Consider the following 13580-nt stretch of genomic DNA (forward strand, 5'->3'; position numbering starts at 1 on the left):
ACGGTAGCAATGTCCACTCATCATCAGACCCATTCGCCAGTCGGCCTACCGACGTAACCTAAAAAAAACACACTTATACGGTATAGGTATAGCTTTCGCCCGCGGTTTTTCCTAACGCACTCCATCCTTAAAGGCCGGCAACGCTCCTGCAAGCCGGTGTTGCAGATGTCCATGGGCGGTGGTAGACACTTTCCATCAGTTTTTTTTTTTTATGATATCGGTAGGCGAACGTGCAAATGGGCCACCTGATGGTAAGAAATATTAACCATAACATCTCCAATGCGCCACCAACCTTGGGACCTAAGATGTTACGTCCCTTGTGCCTGTAGTTACACTGGCTCACTCACCCTTCAAACCGGAACACAACAATACTGAGTACTGCTGTTTGGCGGTAGAATATCTGATGAGTGGGTGGTATCTACCCAGACGGGCTTGCACATAGCCCTACCACCTAGTGTACCTCTGTGTCTACCACGCACAAAGCGTAACATAAAAATTAATGTTATGAGCATTTATTTAGTTCCCATTCCTCGTAGTCAACATATAGATAAGCTCCACGAGTACGTAAACATTTCGTGTTAAAAGATATACGAACGATGCCACGGCGATCCCAAGTCGAACAAACACAGCCTAGCTCAATTAAGAATGACTCTTAATCGCATGGCAGTAAGATTCAAGGTCGCGTCAATGTCAACAGAAAAATTGAACGGTGCAATTTGACGTATGAATGTCAGAAGTGGTTTTCATTCGGGAGATTTATAACGGTACGGTAATTAAGAGCGACTTTTAAATTGATTAAATATTGCTCGTAAGCCGAGATGGCCCAGTGGTTAGAACGCGTGCATCTTAACCGATGATTTCGGGCTCAAACCCAGGCAACTCCACTGAATTTTCACGTGCTTAATTTGTGTTTATAATTCATCTCCCTGATAAAACCTGCATGTGTCTAATTTCAATGAAATTCTGCCACATGTGTATTTCACCAACCCGCATTGAAGCAGCGTCGTGGAATATGCTCCAAACCTTCTCCTCAAAAAGGAGAGGAGGCTTTAGCCCTACAGTGAAATTTACAGTTCTAACCGCTGGGCCATCTCGGCACTATTTTTATAAAACCCTGCAAATATTTAGATGCTGGGCTAATGTCTCCTCTTCCTTTTTGCCGTAATTTTTGCCGTAAATTCCACAAATTGGTGCATTGAAATTAGACACGTACCGGTTTCCTCGTGACGTTTTCCATCGCTGAGTACGTGATTGTAAACACAATGATTAACAACATCTTAAGCCAGTGGAGGGTAAGCTGGGTTTGAAGTAACCACGCAATTTGTATAGGTTTTTGGTAGTCATAGTGTTGATATTGACAGAAAAATATGAATACCATGTAAAATCCTGCATAAGGTCAGCGTGGTGGGTTTCGCTCTAAAAATTCTCGTTGAGAGGAAAGGTTATGATGCTATATGTAAGGATGTATGTATGTATTTATGTATAGCCTATTCCAATGGAAGTAGGAAAAAAGATAAACAAACCTTAGATATACGTATTTCACGCGATTCGCTAATAACTCAGCTATAAACACTACTGAGAGTCTATGATTAATATATCTTTATTTATAATACAACACTGTTACATTTAACTACTTATATCCACTTTAATTTTACTTCCGAAATTCCGATAGCAGTTTCGTCGACGTTCAAAGGCCAATCGCAAATCCATAGTGAATATCATAGATTAATCGAGCTCTCGACCAATGATGTCGCGTGGATTCAAGGTCAAATGTTGTTCATTCGGCTTTTCTCCTCTTATGGTTGGAATAGAGTACCTATATATATATATATATATGTATATATGTCGGCTAATGTCGTATTAAGTATACATATAACGTTGTTTCAGTCGCTCATGCGTTCTATGTCTGTTGAGCAGCGGTGGCAGGACCTCGCTTCGTTGCTGACCATCCCCCCACCGCCTGACCAGTACCAGCACTACCACCAGCACGCGCATCCGCATCCTCATTCTCATCCGCATCCGCACAACATCAGGTAAGACATGTGTTATAATTGACTTTTATAAATGATCACCATGGTCATAGAGAATACGCCAATGTGACCTTGGACTAAGATGTAACGTCCCTCGTGCCTTTAGTTGCACTGGCTGTCTGTACTGTAATTAGTAAACGTATAGTAATATTTATTAATTTCATAAACTGTTGTAATTTTTCAGTCACGGTGCAGCGGCGGGCTACACGCCTAACTACCACGTACCACCGCCTGTTCCGGAGAAACATCATGACGGATACGGTAAGATTTCATGTACGAACATGACGTTTTATAGGACAAAACTTTTTATTGTTGTAATGTTTGTTTGTTTACAATGTTTCCTTACTCACGATTGCGTAGGTTACTTTCGAATCGATTTTTTCCAATCGGTACTATGAACTAAACTAAGTAAGTTCCAATTTGTTTACTAAGTGGAACAGTTGTTATGAATTTCTTGTTTTTAATCTTAGGCGCACCGCCGCCGCTGGACGGCGCTTACAAGGTTGAATCAGCTCACCACCAACAGCACGACCCTCTGTACTATCAGGTAAAACATTACTTAATTTTACTTAAAGAGACTTTCCTCCACTTTTGTACTAAAATGACAATTCTCATGGACTTCTCAACTGGGCAGCGTATCATTTTGTACACACGCACACACACACACACACAACTAGAGATGCACTCTTTATCATCACACTCTTATAGGTATTTTGACGGAACAGTTGTACGGACTTTTTCCACGGAAGAGTATACTCGGTTAAATTTTGAGTTTCCAGACTGTCTTTGGAACTAAAAAACTGATCTATTTGTAGTCATTTTATATTCTTTGGCTGAGTCTTATGTCTATGGGAGTGTTGGATTTTTTAATTCGGATTACGAGAGATAAATAGATCATGGAAAAGGTCTCGGTTCGAGTTGACAATAGCGCTGAAAGAAATAAAATTTCCGACACCAATGCGTCGACAACGTCAGAGATAAGACGTTCTGTATCTTGTGCCTGTAGTTAACTGCGTGAGTTTTCAACACAACAACGCTAAGCATTGCTGTTTGGCGGTAGAATACTATGAGTGGATGGTACACAGAGGGTCTTACACAAAGCCCTACCACCACGTACATACTTTTGTTAATTAAATTTATTTTTGTTATTGTTTTTTTTTATGGCATTAGCGGACGAGCGTATGGGCCACCTGATGGTAAGTGCTCACCACCGCCCATAGACAATACCGCTGTAAGAAATATTAACCATTCCTTACATTACTAATGCGCCACGAACCTTGGGAACTAAGATGTTATGTCCCTTGTGCCTGTGATTACACTGGCTCAATCACCCTTCTAACCGGAACACAACAATACAGAGTTCTGTTCTATAAAATATAAAATAGTATCTGATGAGTGGGTGATACCCACCCAGACGGGCTTGCACAGAGCCCTACCACCAAGTTTAATTGCTTCTGTTGTTTTATACAAAATAGTGAAAGCAACTTGGTGACAACCGAGTGTAACGCGACACAAGTCTTGTTTTATTTTAAGTCTCGAAATTTCCACGTAAGTGAATATCACTTTTTATAGGGAACGATAATTATTGACTGTTGGAGTTCTATGTATGTTTTTTCTTTCACAGAATTCAACGTCGGAAATGCCTCCGAATCAAGACGGGTTTCTGCAGTCCATTCTGAACGACGAAGACCTGCAGCTCATGGACATGGCTATGAATGAAGGTATGTTTAATAATCCATTAAAACATCATTAAAATTTGGAGTAGATTCTACCGAGAAGAATCGCCAAGAAACTCAGTAGTTACTCTTTGCCACCATTTTAAGTACAGAGATTTTTTTTTATATATCCTGCCTAGACGTAAATAAAAATTTCTAGCTAACATTTTGAAGTGATAACTTCTTGTAGGAGGGTGAACCGCTTCGTTACGTAACGCGTTACGGCGCCAGTCTGTCTGGCTTCCCTTTCTCTCACGCACACGGCAGTAGCCAGGCAATAATGATATCATATTAATAATAAAAACATAAAATCTAAGTTCTGTCGGGCGTCCCAAGACGCCCTTTTATTTTTTATTACGCTTTCTAAAAGGTCGAAACAATATTTGAATTTAAATGATTACATCATGTGTATTTTTATCGTTATCGTTCAAGATAATTCCAAACGACTGAATGAAATTATCGCCTACATGTGTGATAGTTTCTTATCGTAAACATATCGTTCGATTGACCCACACGATGCCACGAAAAATCAGTCACGAAAAGATATCCTGTTAAAATGGACGGCTCGGTTCGGTTACAAGAAATTATTGAAATGATTAATCAGACGTTCGGATCTTTATTGTTTCTGTGCAAATAATTTGATAAAGCGTTGTTGTTTACTTTTAACGTTCGTTATGAGATGTCGTGATAATTTGCGTCATTAATCGTTTTCGCGCGCAACGGAACTGTCATTCGTAGCATAAAAAAATAAGAGGTCTTTTATAGTGTCGTGAGTCTTTTATAGTGTCCAGTTCGGTCTAAGTTCAATAAAAATATTTATACAGAGTTTCGTTTTATCGTCGATACTGAAGAATTATATGAATTTGTTTATTTAAAAATTGCGTTTTATCAAGATGGGAATATTCTCGTACGTTTACAGATTGTTCGTTAAGAAGAATAACATCGTTAAGTGATTACGTTATAACAAATTGCGCACTATAAAGAACTATATTTGTTTTCTTTATATATATATATATATTTTTAATAACTGCGCAGTGGTCTAAATTGTGACATTTTAAAGTTGAAAAAAAAGTATTTATTTTGTTTTCGATTAAAAACTTTTCGGTGTCAAAACTTTTTTTTTTTAAAGTTTTGTGTTGAAGTATAACAAAGGCCTACATATGACATACTTTCTGAAACGCACCACGAAGAGTAGAAAGGTGCACAACAACGAATGTTGTTTATGCTTATGTGCTTTTTGCTGTGCTTTGCGACGTCCGAGGATATCCTGCGACTCGTTGACCAAGGTCTCTGTTTTCGTGCTGAAAAGATACAACTTTTGCCTATGGTCGTTTAAATATCGAGAAAATTTCGGACCTATATGAGATACCAGCCGTTGTGTCTATTTTAGTACTAAGTCAAAGCCAACAAAGATGGTTTGTTTAATATGGAATTAAATGAAGGATAACATTGTTTGATCTGCTTTTACGACTGTTTGCGAAAACGTCAGAGAAATTTCCGAACGAAACTGTCAAAGGTCGTCGCAGATTCGAAATAGCGCAGATAATATAAATAAAAATACATCGGACCTGTCAAATATTTTTTTTTTTTTTATGAAAAATACTTCGACGCACAGATAAAAGAAAGTTTTAAGATAAATATTAAATATACTGAAATAAAAAATATTTAAAGATTTGAAGGATACGAACGGATTTAAAAATGGAACTATCGATCGTCCATTATCCGTACAGCACCTTTTTCACGTTTCCAACGTATTTCAGTCGAGTATTTCGTCACGATGCGGATTTTATTAATCCTTACTACAAATTCTATGATGGTAAGTTACAGGGGAACATTGTTTGTTTTTTAATTTTCATATGGTATTTGAACAGGGGAGGGAGTTCCAAGAAATGTATCTGAAAAAATAATTTAATGAAAGCAACACGAACTCAGCGGATATAGTATTAACAACAAAGATTTAGTCTATTTCAATGGCGGTAGGAGCTATAGACAAATCTTGGATTTAATTCCGCGAGTTCTACTAATATATCTGCTATATGCACTTTAAACAGTTCTGTGAGCCAGTGTAAAAACAGGCACAAATATAGCATCTTAGTTACCAAGGTTGGTGGCGCATTGGCGAAGCAAGGGATGGTTGATATTTCCAACAGCGCCAATGTCTACGGGCGGTGGTGAACACTTAACATCAGTCGGCCTATTTGCCGGTCTGCCTGAATACATAAACGAAAATACCGCAGATTATTTAAATCTCGTCCAACGACATCTAAATTCAAGGTCAAGGTCAGAGTAGTTTATTTATCTTGCTCCGCCTACTATTGAAATGGACTATGTTTTCGTACGTGATCGATAGCGTTGTATGTATTAATTATTTTATCCCACCACGCTGCTCCAAATTGGTGGAATACAAATGTGGCAGAATTTCGTTGAAATTAGACACATGCAGGTTTCCTCGCGATGTTTTCCTTCACCGTTAAGCACGAGATGAATTATAAACACAAATTAAGCGCATGGAAATTCAGTGGTGCTTGCCTGGGTTTGAACCCGCAATCATCGGTTAAGATGCACGCGTTAACCACTGGGCCATCTCGGCTCTCATATGTATGTGTTAGTGAATTAGAATTAAATTGTACTTTTAAGAAAAAAACCCTGTATCTCAGGTAAGCTCCTCTTCCTCTCGTTATCCAAGTTGATGATATATATCAATCAACATAGTAAATAAACAAAGAAATGTTAAAACAAATAAAATTATCATGTAAGCAATGATTATAACTATATTATATGCGTGTGTGTGTGTGTGAGAGAGAGAGAAAGACAGTACGTGGGTCTCTTTTTATGTGATCGTCACATTGAAACGCTGGTATAAACGTATACGTATACTTTTACGGCCCTTATACTAATATTTTATTTAAACTTAGGCTTGCACTGAGTCAAGTTTGATGAAATTTCGTATGAAGCAAGATTGAAACCCAAGAAAGGACATAGAACACCCCTCATAATACAAGCCTCACCCCCTCAAACTAACTCGTGTCTGTAGCCGCGGTCGATAACTTGTTCTAGAAGTAAAAAGTCTGGCGTTTATGTGTAGGGTTTCTTAGCATTGTCACGTAGAATGGAGAAGACACGTCGATTGTATCAATTTGATTTCGAAGTCAATTATAGTAATTGCTTCTGTAAGATTTACTCTGCGATCTTCTCGTGTTTTCGTTCGCTGTCTTCTCACGCAGAGGTAAGAGATCCAGAATGGAAGACCTCCATCGCAAAAATTCTCGCCTATGCGAGTGGGCGTCGTGTCGATACGAGCGTGTTTTTGCGTCCAGAACGCGTGCATCTTAACCGATGATTTCGGGTTCAAACCCAGACAGGCACCGCTGAACTTTCATGTGCTTAATTTGCGTTTATAATTCATCTTGTGCTCGGCGGTCAAGGAAAACACCGTGAGGAAACCTGCATGTGTCTAATTTCAACGAAATTCTGCCACATGTGTATTCCACCAATATGGAGCAGCGTGGTGGAATATGCTCCAAACCTTGTCCTCAAAGTGGAGGCCTTAGCCCAGCAGTGGGAAATTTACAGGCTGCTAATGTAATGTAATGCTAATGATTAGCGTGTTAGTATCAATAACAATTATTCGCTTGTCCCATAATAAAATTAATCAAGACTCGCTCAAATAAACATGACGCGACAGTTTTAAGTACATCACTTATCGTCGTCACGATGATATGTATTTTTTTTTATCTCTATTTTATCTTTGCGGTTTCAGAGGATAAAGGCGCGATCGTATTCGGCCGTATAGTTCCATTGCATAATTTTTTTTTAACGAATTTATATTCATTTGTGTCTCTCGTGACGGACGACGGTTGTTATGAAGGGTTGGGGGTTGTTGTCGTTCTTTCGTACACTCTATTTTAATCATAAGAGGAAAAAAGCCAAATAAACAACATTTGACAGCGAATTGACGCGACGTCATTGGTCGAGAGCTCGATTAATCTGTGATATTCGCTATGGATCTGCGGAAAAATGGCGTTTTGAACGTCGACGAAAGTGTTAGTGGAATTTTGGAAGCAAAATTAGAGTGGAAATAAGTAGTTAAGTGTAATAGTGTTGTATTATAAATAGAGATATATTAATCGTAAACTCTTAGTAGTGTTTATAGCTGAGTTATTAGCGAATCACATGGAATACGTAAATCTGAGGTTTGTTTATCTTTTTTCCTATATTTATTGGAATAGGCTGTATAATATTATGTCTCCATCATTCCCTCGATATTATAATGCAACATACCGTCAATTACAGATAGTATAAATTAATATTTTTTAATTAAATATTTAATATTGAATTTATTAATTATTTTGTTTTTTTAATTTATTTCTTTTTACTAATTCTCTTAATTTTTTATTGAATTTATTTTGTTGTATCTTATTGACGTGATCATTTATATTACTGAACTTTTTGATTATACTATATATTGCTTTATTTTTGAAATGAAATGTAGTTAATCTCTAGTGGTTTAGTATTATAAAATTATTTTAGAAAAAAAAAAATATATCTGTGTATCGTACCTAAAAATGCATGTTGTCGCCGTCTTGAAGAGTCACACGCTTTATATTAAGTATAAATATGTTTTTTTATATATAACATGTGTAAATGTAGTGTCTGCTGACGGTCGTTAATAAATAAATAAATAATCTTTAGAGTATTCCAACCACTAGAAGATTTAAGTCAAATAAACTTTTGACATTGAATTGACGTTCGAGTTCATTGGTAATTGGAATCATACTTTGTACCGCCAAGCATCAATATTTTGTATTGTTGTGTTCCGGTTTGAAGGGCGAGTGAGCCAGTGTAACAGGCACAAGGGACATAATAACTTAGTTCCCAATTTTAGTGGGGAATGATTAATTGATTACGGCGCCATTTTTGCCCGTTTGTCTGTCTGTTCCACAAAAGAAAAACAAGATTTTTTTTTCACTTTCATTTTGTCGAACCTTTTTCTTCTCGACGTGTTTCTTTCCGCTCGCAATGTATGCGAGTGATTGCGCGAAAGGGACGGAAGTGTGTAACGCCATTCGGTTTGACCAATGAGCGCGCGTCTCTAGAGTTAGTGCTATTTTCCAAGAAGTCGACGTTGCTCGACACCAACGTGCGTTGACAGATGGTATACGTCATTACTCTAATGTAAGTTATTTTTCTTTTGATTGTGGGAGAGTGTACTACTATTATGCTTTCAAAATTAAATTAAATTAAGCCTGTAATGTCGACCGTACCGTTCGATCTCCGCTGTGTCTTCTCTGTCGTCCGACATAATCTGTACCCTCTCGGCACAAAAAAAAAACCCAAAAAAAATAATGTTATCTTTGGTATTATAATTAAAAAAAAAAGCTAGAACAACGCGTTAATTGTTCAAATTCATTTTTTTAATATAAATATGCGGGTAATTGCATTTTTAAAAGTACCCACCGGCTTGAGTGTATTTGTACAGTCAGAGTAAGAAAACCTTCGTCAGTTTTCAAATTCATTCCTTTATCAAGTCGTAAACTCTTAGTACGTTTTGAAACTAAAGCTTTAAACAGAAAACTGCACATAAAATTAAACTAACACAGTATGATAACTAGGTTCAAAATAGTGTACATTGCGACGCAATATGTCAAACTCAATCCGTAAAGCAGATTATCGCTCATACTGAGCACACGAAAACAGACCTTAAGCTGACGAACCTTTTCTTATCCCGACCGTACATAAAACAATATTTGTGTACAAATCACGCTTGAAATTTAAATGCTAATTATTTTGGATACTAAAAAAAAATCTTAGAAGTAATGCTTTTGTTTTTTATGCCGCATGTTTTTTTCACAGTACCTCAGTCATTAACCCAAAGACGTATGAAACGATGTAAAGATAAAAAATATAGTCTAATATCTTATCTTTTCAGATAGATAACTTTCTTCGAGTGATGTTATCGTTCGTATATTTTTATGTTATTGTAAATAATTAACAGTGCTATGTCCTCGGTCCTAAATTGGTAATGGTGATTAACTCTCCAAGCGTTAGGAGTTGGCAGGAGAATTTAATTTAATACGATGGTTATTTTTTACATTTTGAATGTGCAGGCAGACTGGCATCAGTACATAGTATAGAACAAAGTCTGTCCCTGTGTATGCTTAGATATTTAAAACTACTCAACGGATTTTGATGCGGTTTTTTTTAATAGATAGAGCGATTCAAGAGGAAGGTTTATATGTATAATACATGCACAATATAGTAGAGAAACACTGATAACTTTTGAGGTTTCTGAAGTGATGTCGTAATTAAACACACTTTTTGCGCTTACATAGCGAACGTTGGCTGAACCCTACGAGATAGATCAAAATAATGTACTACAGTATTGTACATCTTAAACAGGTCTTCAAAAAAGTCCGCGGTGGTATATGTCTATCTATTATTGATAACCAACAGTAACCATTTTACTTTTTAGTGTCGTGTAACATGTACGATTTTTTGTTTCAGGCATGTACACCATGCGCATGTTGGACGGCGCTTCGGCTGCACACGTAACACATAATCAAACTCATATGCCAATGAATAATGGTAAGTCTACCACTCATAGGGACCTCTATATATATATTATCAGAATTGTTAAGCGGGCGTATATTAAAATTATTGTTCACAAATTCAATAGGTTCTTGATTGAACAAATCAATTACACAATTAATGTCACATTAGTCATAAATATCGTTTCGTTAAAATATAATAGACACAAACACATATAAATCAATGAATTTATTACAAAAGAATAAAGATAATGTCGGAAATTAGCGGGAAATCTTGCATGTAACCGTCGATACAAGATGGCCGCCGCGCTACCATCGACGCGACGCTTCACTAGAGCGCCGTTCAACTCCCATTGACACTCTTTTCCAACCAGTGTGAATAAACAAGATGGCGCACCACAAGCCGTCATATATATATGTAGATACAGTCAACATAATAATAGTCCTAAGATTCTTAATTAAGACTCATAGTTTTACCAATGTTTAAGAAACATCTGAATTCTTTAATAGAACGGGACTCAGCATCCGATAGCGCGGTGTCCTCGATGGGATCGGAGAGGGTACCATCTCTGTCTGATGGGGAATGGTGCGATGGAAGCGATTCAGCGCAGGAGTTCCATAGGTAAGTTGTTTGATAAAAATAGATAGGCAGACTGATGGTAAGTGGTCACCACCGCCAATAGACATTGGTGCTGTAAGAAATGTTATTGGAAACTAATTTCCGTTTAAACTGGACGGAAAACTAATCTAAGTATTGTTGTTTGGCGGTGGATAAATGATCAGTGGGTACCTACCCATAGACCTGCACAAAGCGTGGGGGGTACCCAGTTAAAACCGTAATCCACGTGTCCCAATCAGGAGCTTATCGCTCAGTGTCTGATTCCAGTACAGTGTCTGGTAGCTGCCTTCACTTATATTGCATTGTAATATATTTTAAAGCCTCATCGTCTAGCTAGATATAAGGCTACAGATTCCGAGGTCCCGAGGTTCCAAACTCCAGGTCGGGCTGATAAAGACTAATTGGGTTTTTCCGTCGGAAAAATTCTCAGTAACCGCCTGGTGTTTAGAAGATGTGTACACTCCTTTGCCTCGGAAAACGTAAATCTTGGACTATTTCCGGTCGTATCGGATTTGAGTGTTTGCACAGACATACACTAATATGTCCCCCGTAGTCGGCTGGTCTCCCTCGAGAACGTCATCATCGTCGTAATTTTTGATTTTGAATTTATTGAGCTTTTTGCTTCTAGCTCCAAGTTCCGACCCTACGAAGGGGCGTATGGAAGGGATAGAACTCCGCACGCGCCACAAAAGAAACATCACATGTTCGGGAAAAGATGTTTTCAGGTATTTAGTACTTTTTTTTTTAATTCATCGTCTTTGTTAATCATTATACAGATCCTTTATATCTATAATTGTATAAACGCTTTAATATTGTATATACTCTTTAGTATTTTTCCATTGTGAATATAAATGAACAAGTGTTTTGTTGAGAGATTTTTATTTTGTTGACTGTACAATATGTTTGTACGGTCACCAAAAAAAAAATTGATAAAAATAGGAAACAATTTTAAATGAATAGACGGCTTTTAATACCGTATTACTCCAGTTGCAACTTTAAAGGCAGTTAGCCTGGCTCTTCAGATATTTCCTTTATAACATTTTTGTTATATTTTATATCACAGGAACAAGCACCCGCTCCCCTCGAACCGCTGGTACCAGCTCGACCACCGGGCGTCGTCAAATACGAATGCGAACAAACATACCACGATAACATGCACATGCATAACGGTGAGTAACTAAATATAAAACTTGGAACCTGCGAAGTACAGTTACTTATATAATTAAATAATATACAAGAGCCTTCTCCGAAACGTGCTGCGTCATCTGATATAAGTTTTATCTATATCGGTTCAGTAGTTATTTCGGTTAGGCTTTACAAAAGATAATATCTATCTATGTTTATAAAGTTTGTCTAAATAATTTGTAGGTAGACAAAATGTTTTACACAACTTACAATTCCCCAGTGGAGTACCCGCCACGCCACCAGCTGCCGCCGCCGCACGTGACCGCCCTCCAGCCGGCGCTCGACTTGAACACGCCGCACACGAGTCACGCTTTGCTACAAGTGAGTTGATTTAAAAATATATATTTTAATATTTGGTCACCGCCTATAGCCCATTGAGTTATAGCCTTTTCGATATAGTAATAAAATAAAATAGTCTTTATTACTGGTTCTTTTTGCAATAAATTGATACATGCCTACTTGCTAAAAACTAAATTTATATTCTGATTCTAATTTGTGTTAAAGTGATCGGTTGCTTTTGTTGATCAGCTTGTCTGTCGACGAAGGCCTCCTCTGAAGATTTCCACGTATTCCCGTCTCTTGCTAATCGGCTATAATTCGATATAGTACAAAGATCATAACGTAGTGGGCTATTGGTCAGAAGTTTTGCAGCTCGTGGGAGAAGAGAAGATTTTTAACACGACACAAGATTAAGCGAGCGGGAATCCAGTGGTGGTTGATGCGAATAACAATCTCCTGTCTCTCCCCCAGAGTACCATACCGAGTCCGACTCGCTTCGGCTTCGCTTCCGGCGACAGGGTGAGGCACAACCACACGTACAGCGCGCCGCTGCCCGCCGCCGAGCAGCGGCAGCCGACGCGAGACAAACGAGGTTAGCGCCATTGTCTTCAGTCGATACGATGACTGACCCCTTCCTGACAGCTGGTGTCCTGGTACACTCGACAATAACCTGATTTCGTCCCATCGCAGACCTCCGACCGCGAGGTCCAATGCCCTCGAGAGTGCAACGGTGGTTATATAAACAATAGTTGGTCTTCGTTTTTAACATTTTGTATCTGTGGATTTTATTAAATTAATGGCGTAGGCAGTTGAATGTTTGAATAAATTTTGGTATGTGTATGTGTACGTTATGCAATTTGACGGATAACGTTTATGCCACCGTTATTCGACACGGGCAGGCTTCCTTACGATGTTATCCTTGATCGCTGATTATGAGAAATATAAACGGAATGAAGCAAATGAGGTCTTTGGTTAAGATTTATGTGTTCTATGAACTATCTTGACACTGGGGATATTTGAATTAACAGTTAAGATATAACTAAAATTAAAAACATTCGATCCAAAATTTTGAGCCCCAACTAGATTTAGAGACATTTGAAGCAATTATTTGAGGCACAACTAGATTTGGGGACATTTAATCCAACGCTTTGTGGTATAATTTGATCCGACCATTTAAGATACTAGATTTATTGAGACATTTCTC

General features: G+C 37.9%; 1 protein-coding gene across 8 annotated transcripts in view; it reads left to right on the forward strand.

Moving 5' to 3' along the window:
* Nucleotides 1–13580, forward strand: part of LOC125075265 (segmentation protein cap'n'collar-like) — a 134099-nt gene that overhangs the window by 115838 nt on the left and 4681 nt on the right. For 7 of the 8 annotated variants that reach the window (XM_047686973.1, XM_047686966.1, XM_047686967.1 and 4 more), the window contains 10 exons: nt 1888–2033; nt 2215–2291; nt 2501–2577; nt 3655–3751; nt 10250–10330; nt 10804–10915; nt 11541–11637; nt 11976–12081; nt 12318–12418; nt 12848–12968. In XM_047686973.1, coding sequence (XP_047542929.1) covers nt 1888–2033; nt 2215–2291; nt 2501–2577; nt 3655–3751; nt 10250–10330; nt 10804–10915; nt 11541–11637; nt 11976–12081; nt 12318–12418; nt 12848–12968 — 1015 coding nt within the window. The remainder of the gene's footprint in view (nt 1–1887; nt 2034–2214; nt 2292–2500; nt 2578–3654; nt 3752–10249; nt 10331–10803; nt 10916–11540; nt 11638–11975; nt 12082–12317; nt 12419–12847; nt 12969–13580) is intronic. The other variant, XM_047686969.1, reaches the window with a different exon arrangement.

Source organism: Vanessa atalanta, chromosome 30 (assembly GCF_905147765.1).
Source record: "Vanessa atalanta chromosome 30, ilVanAtal1.2, whole genome shotgun sequence".
Taxonomy (NCBI): domain Eukaryota; kingdom Metazoa; phylum Arthropoda; class Insecta; order Lepidoptera; family Nymphalidae; genus Vanessa; species Vanessa atalanta.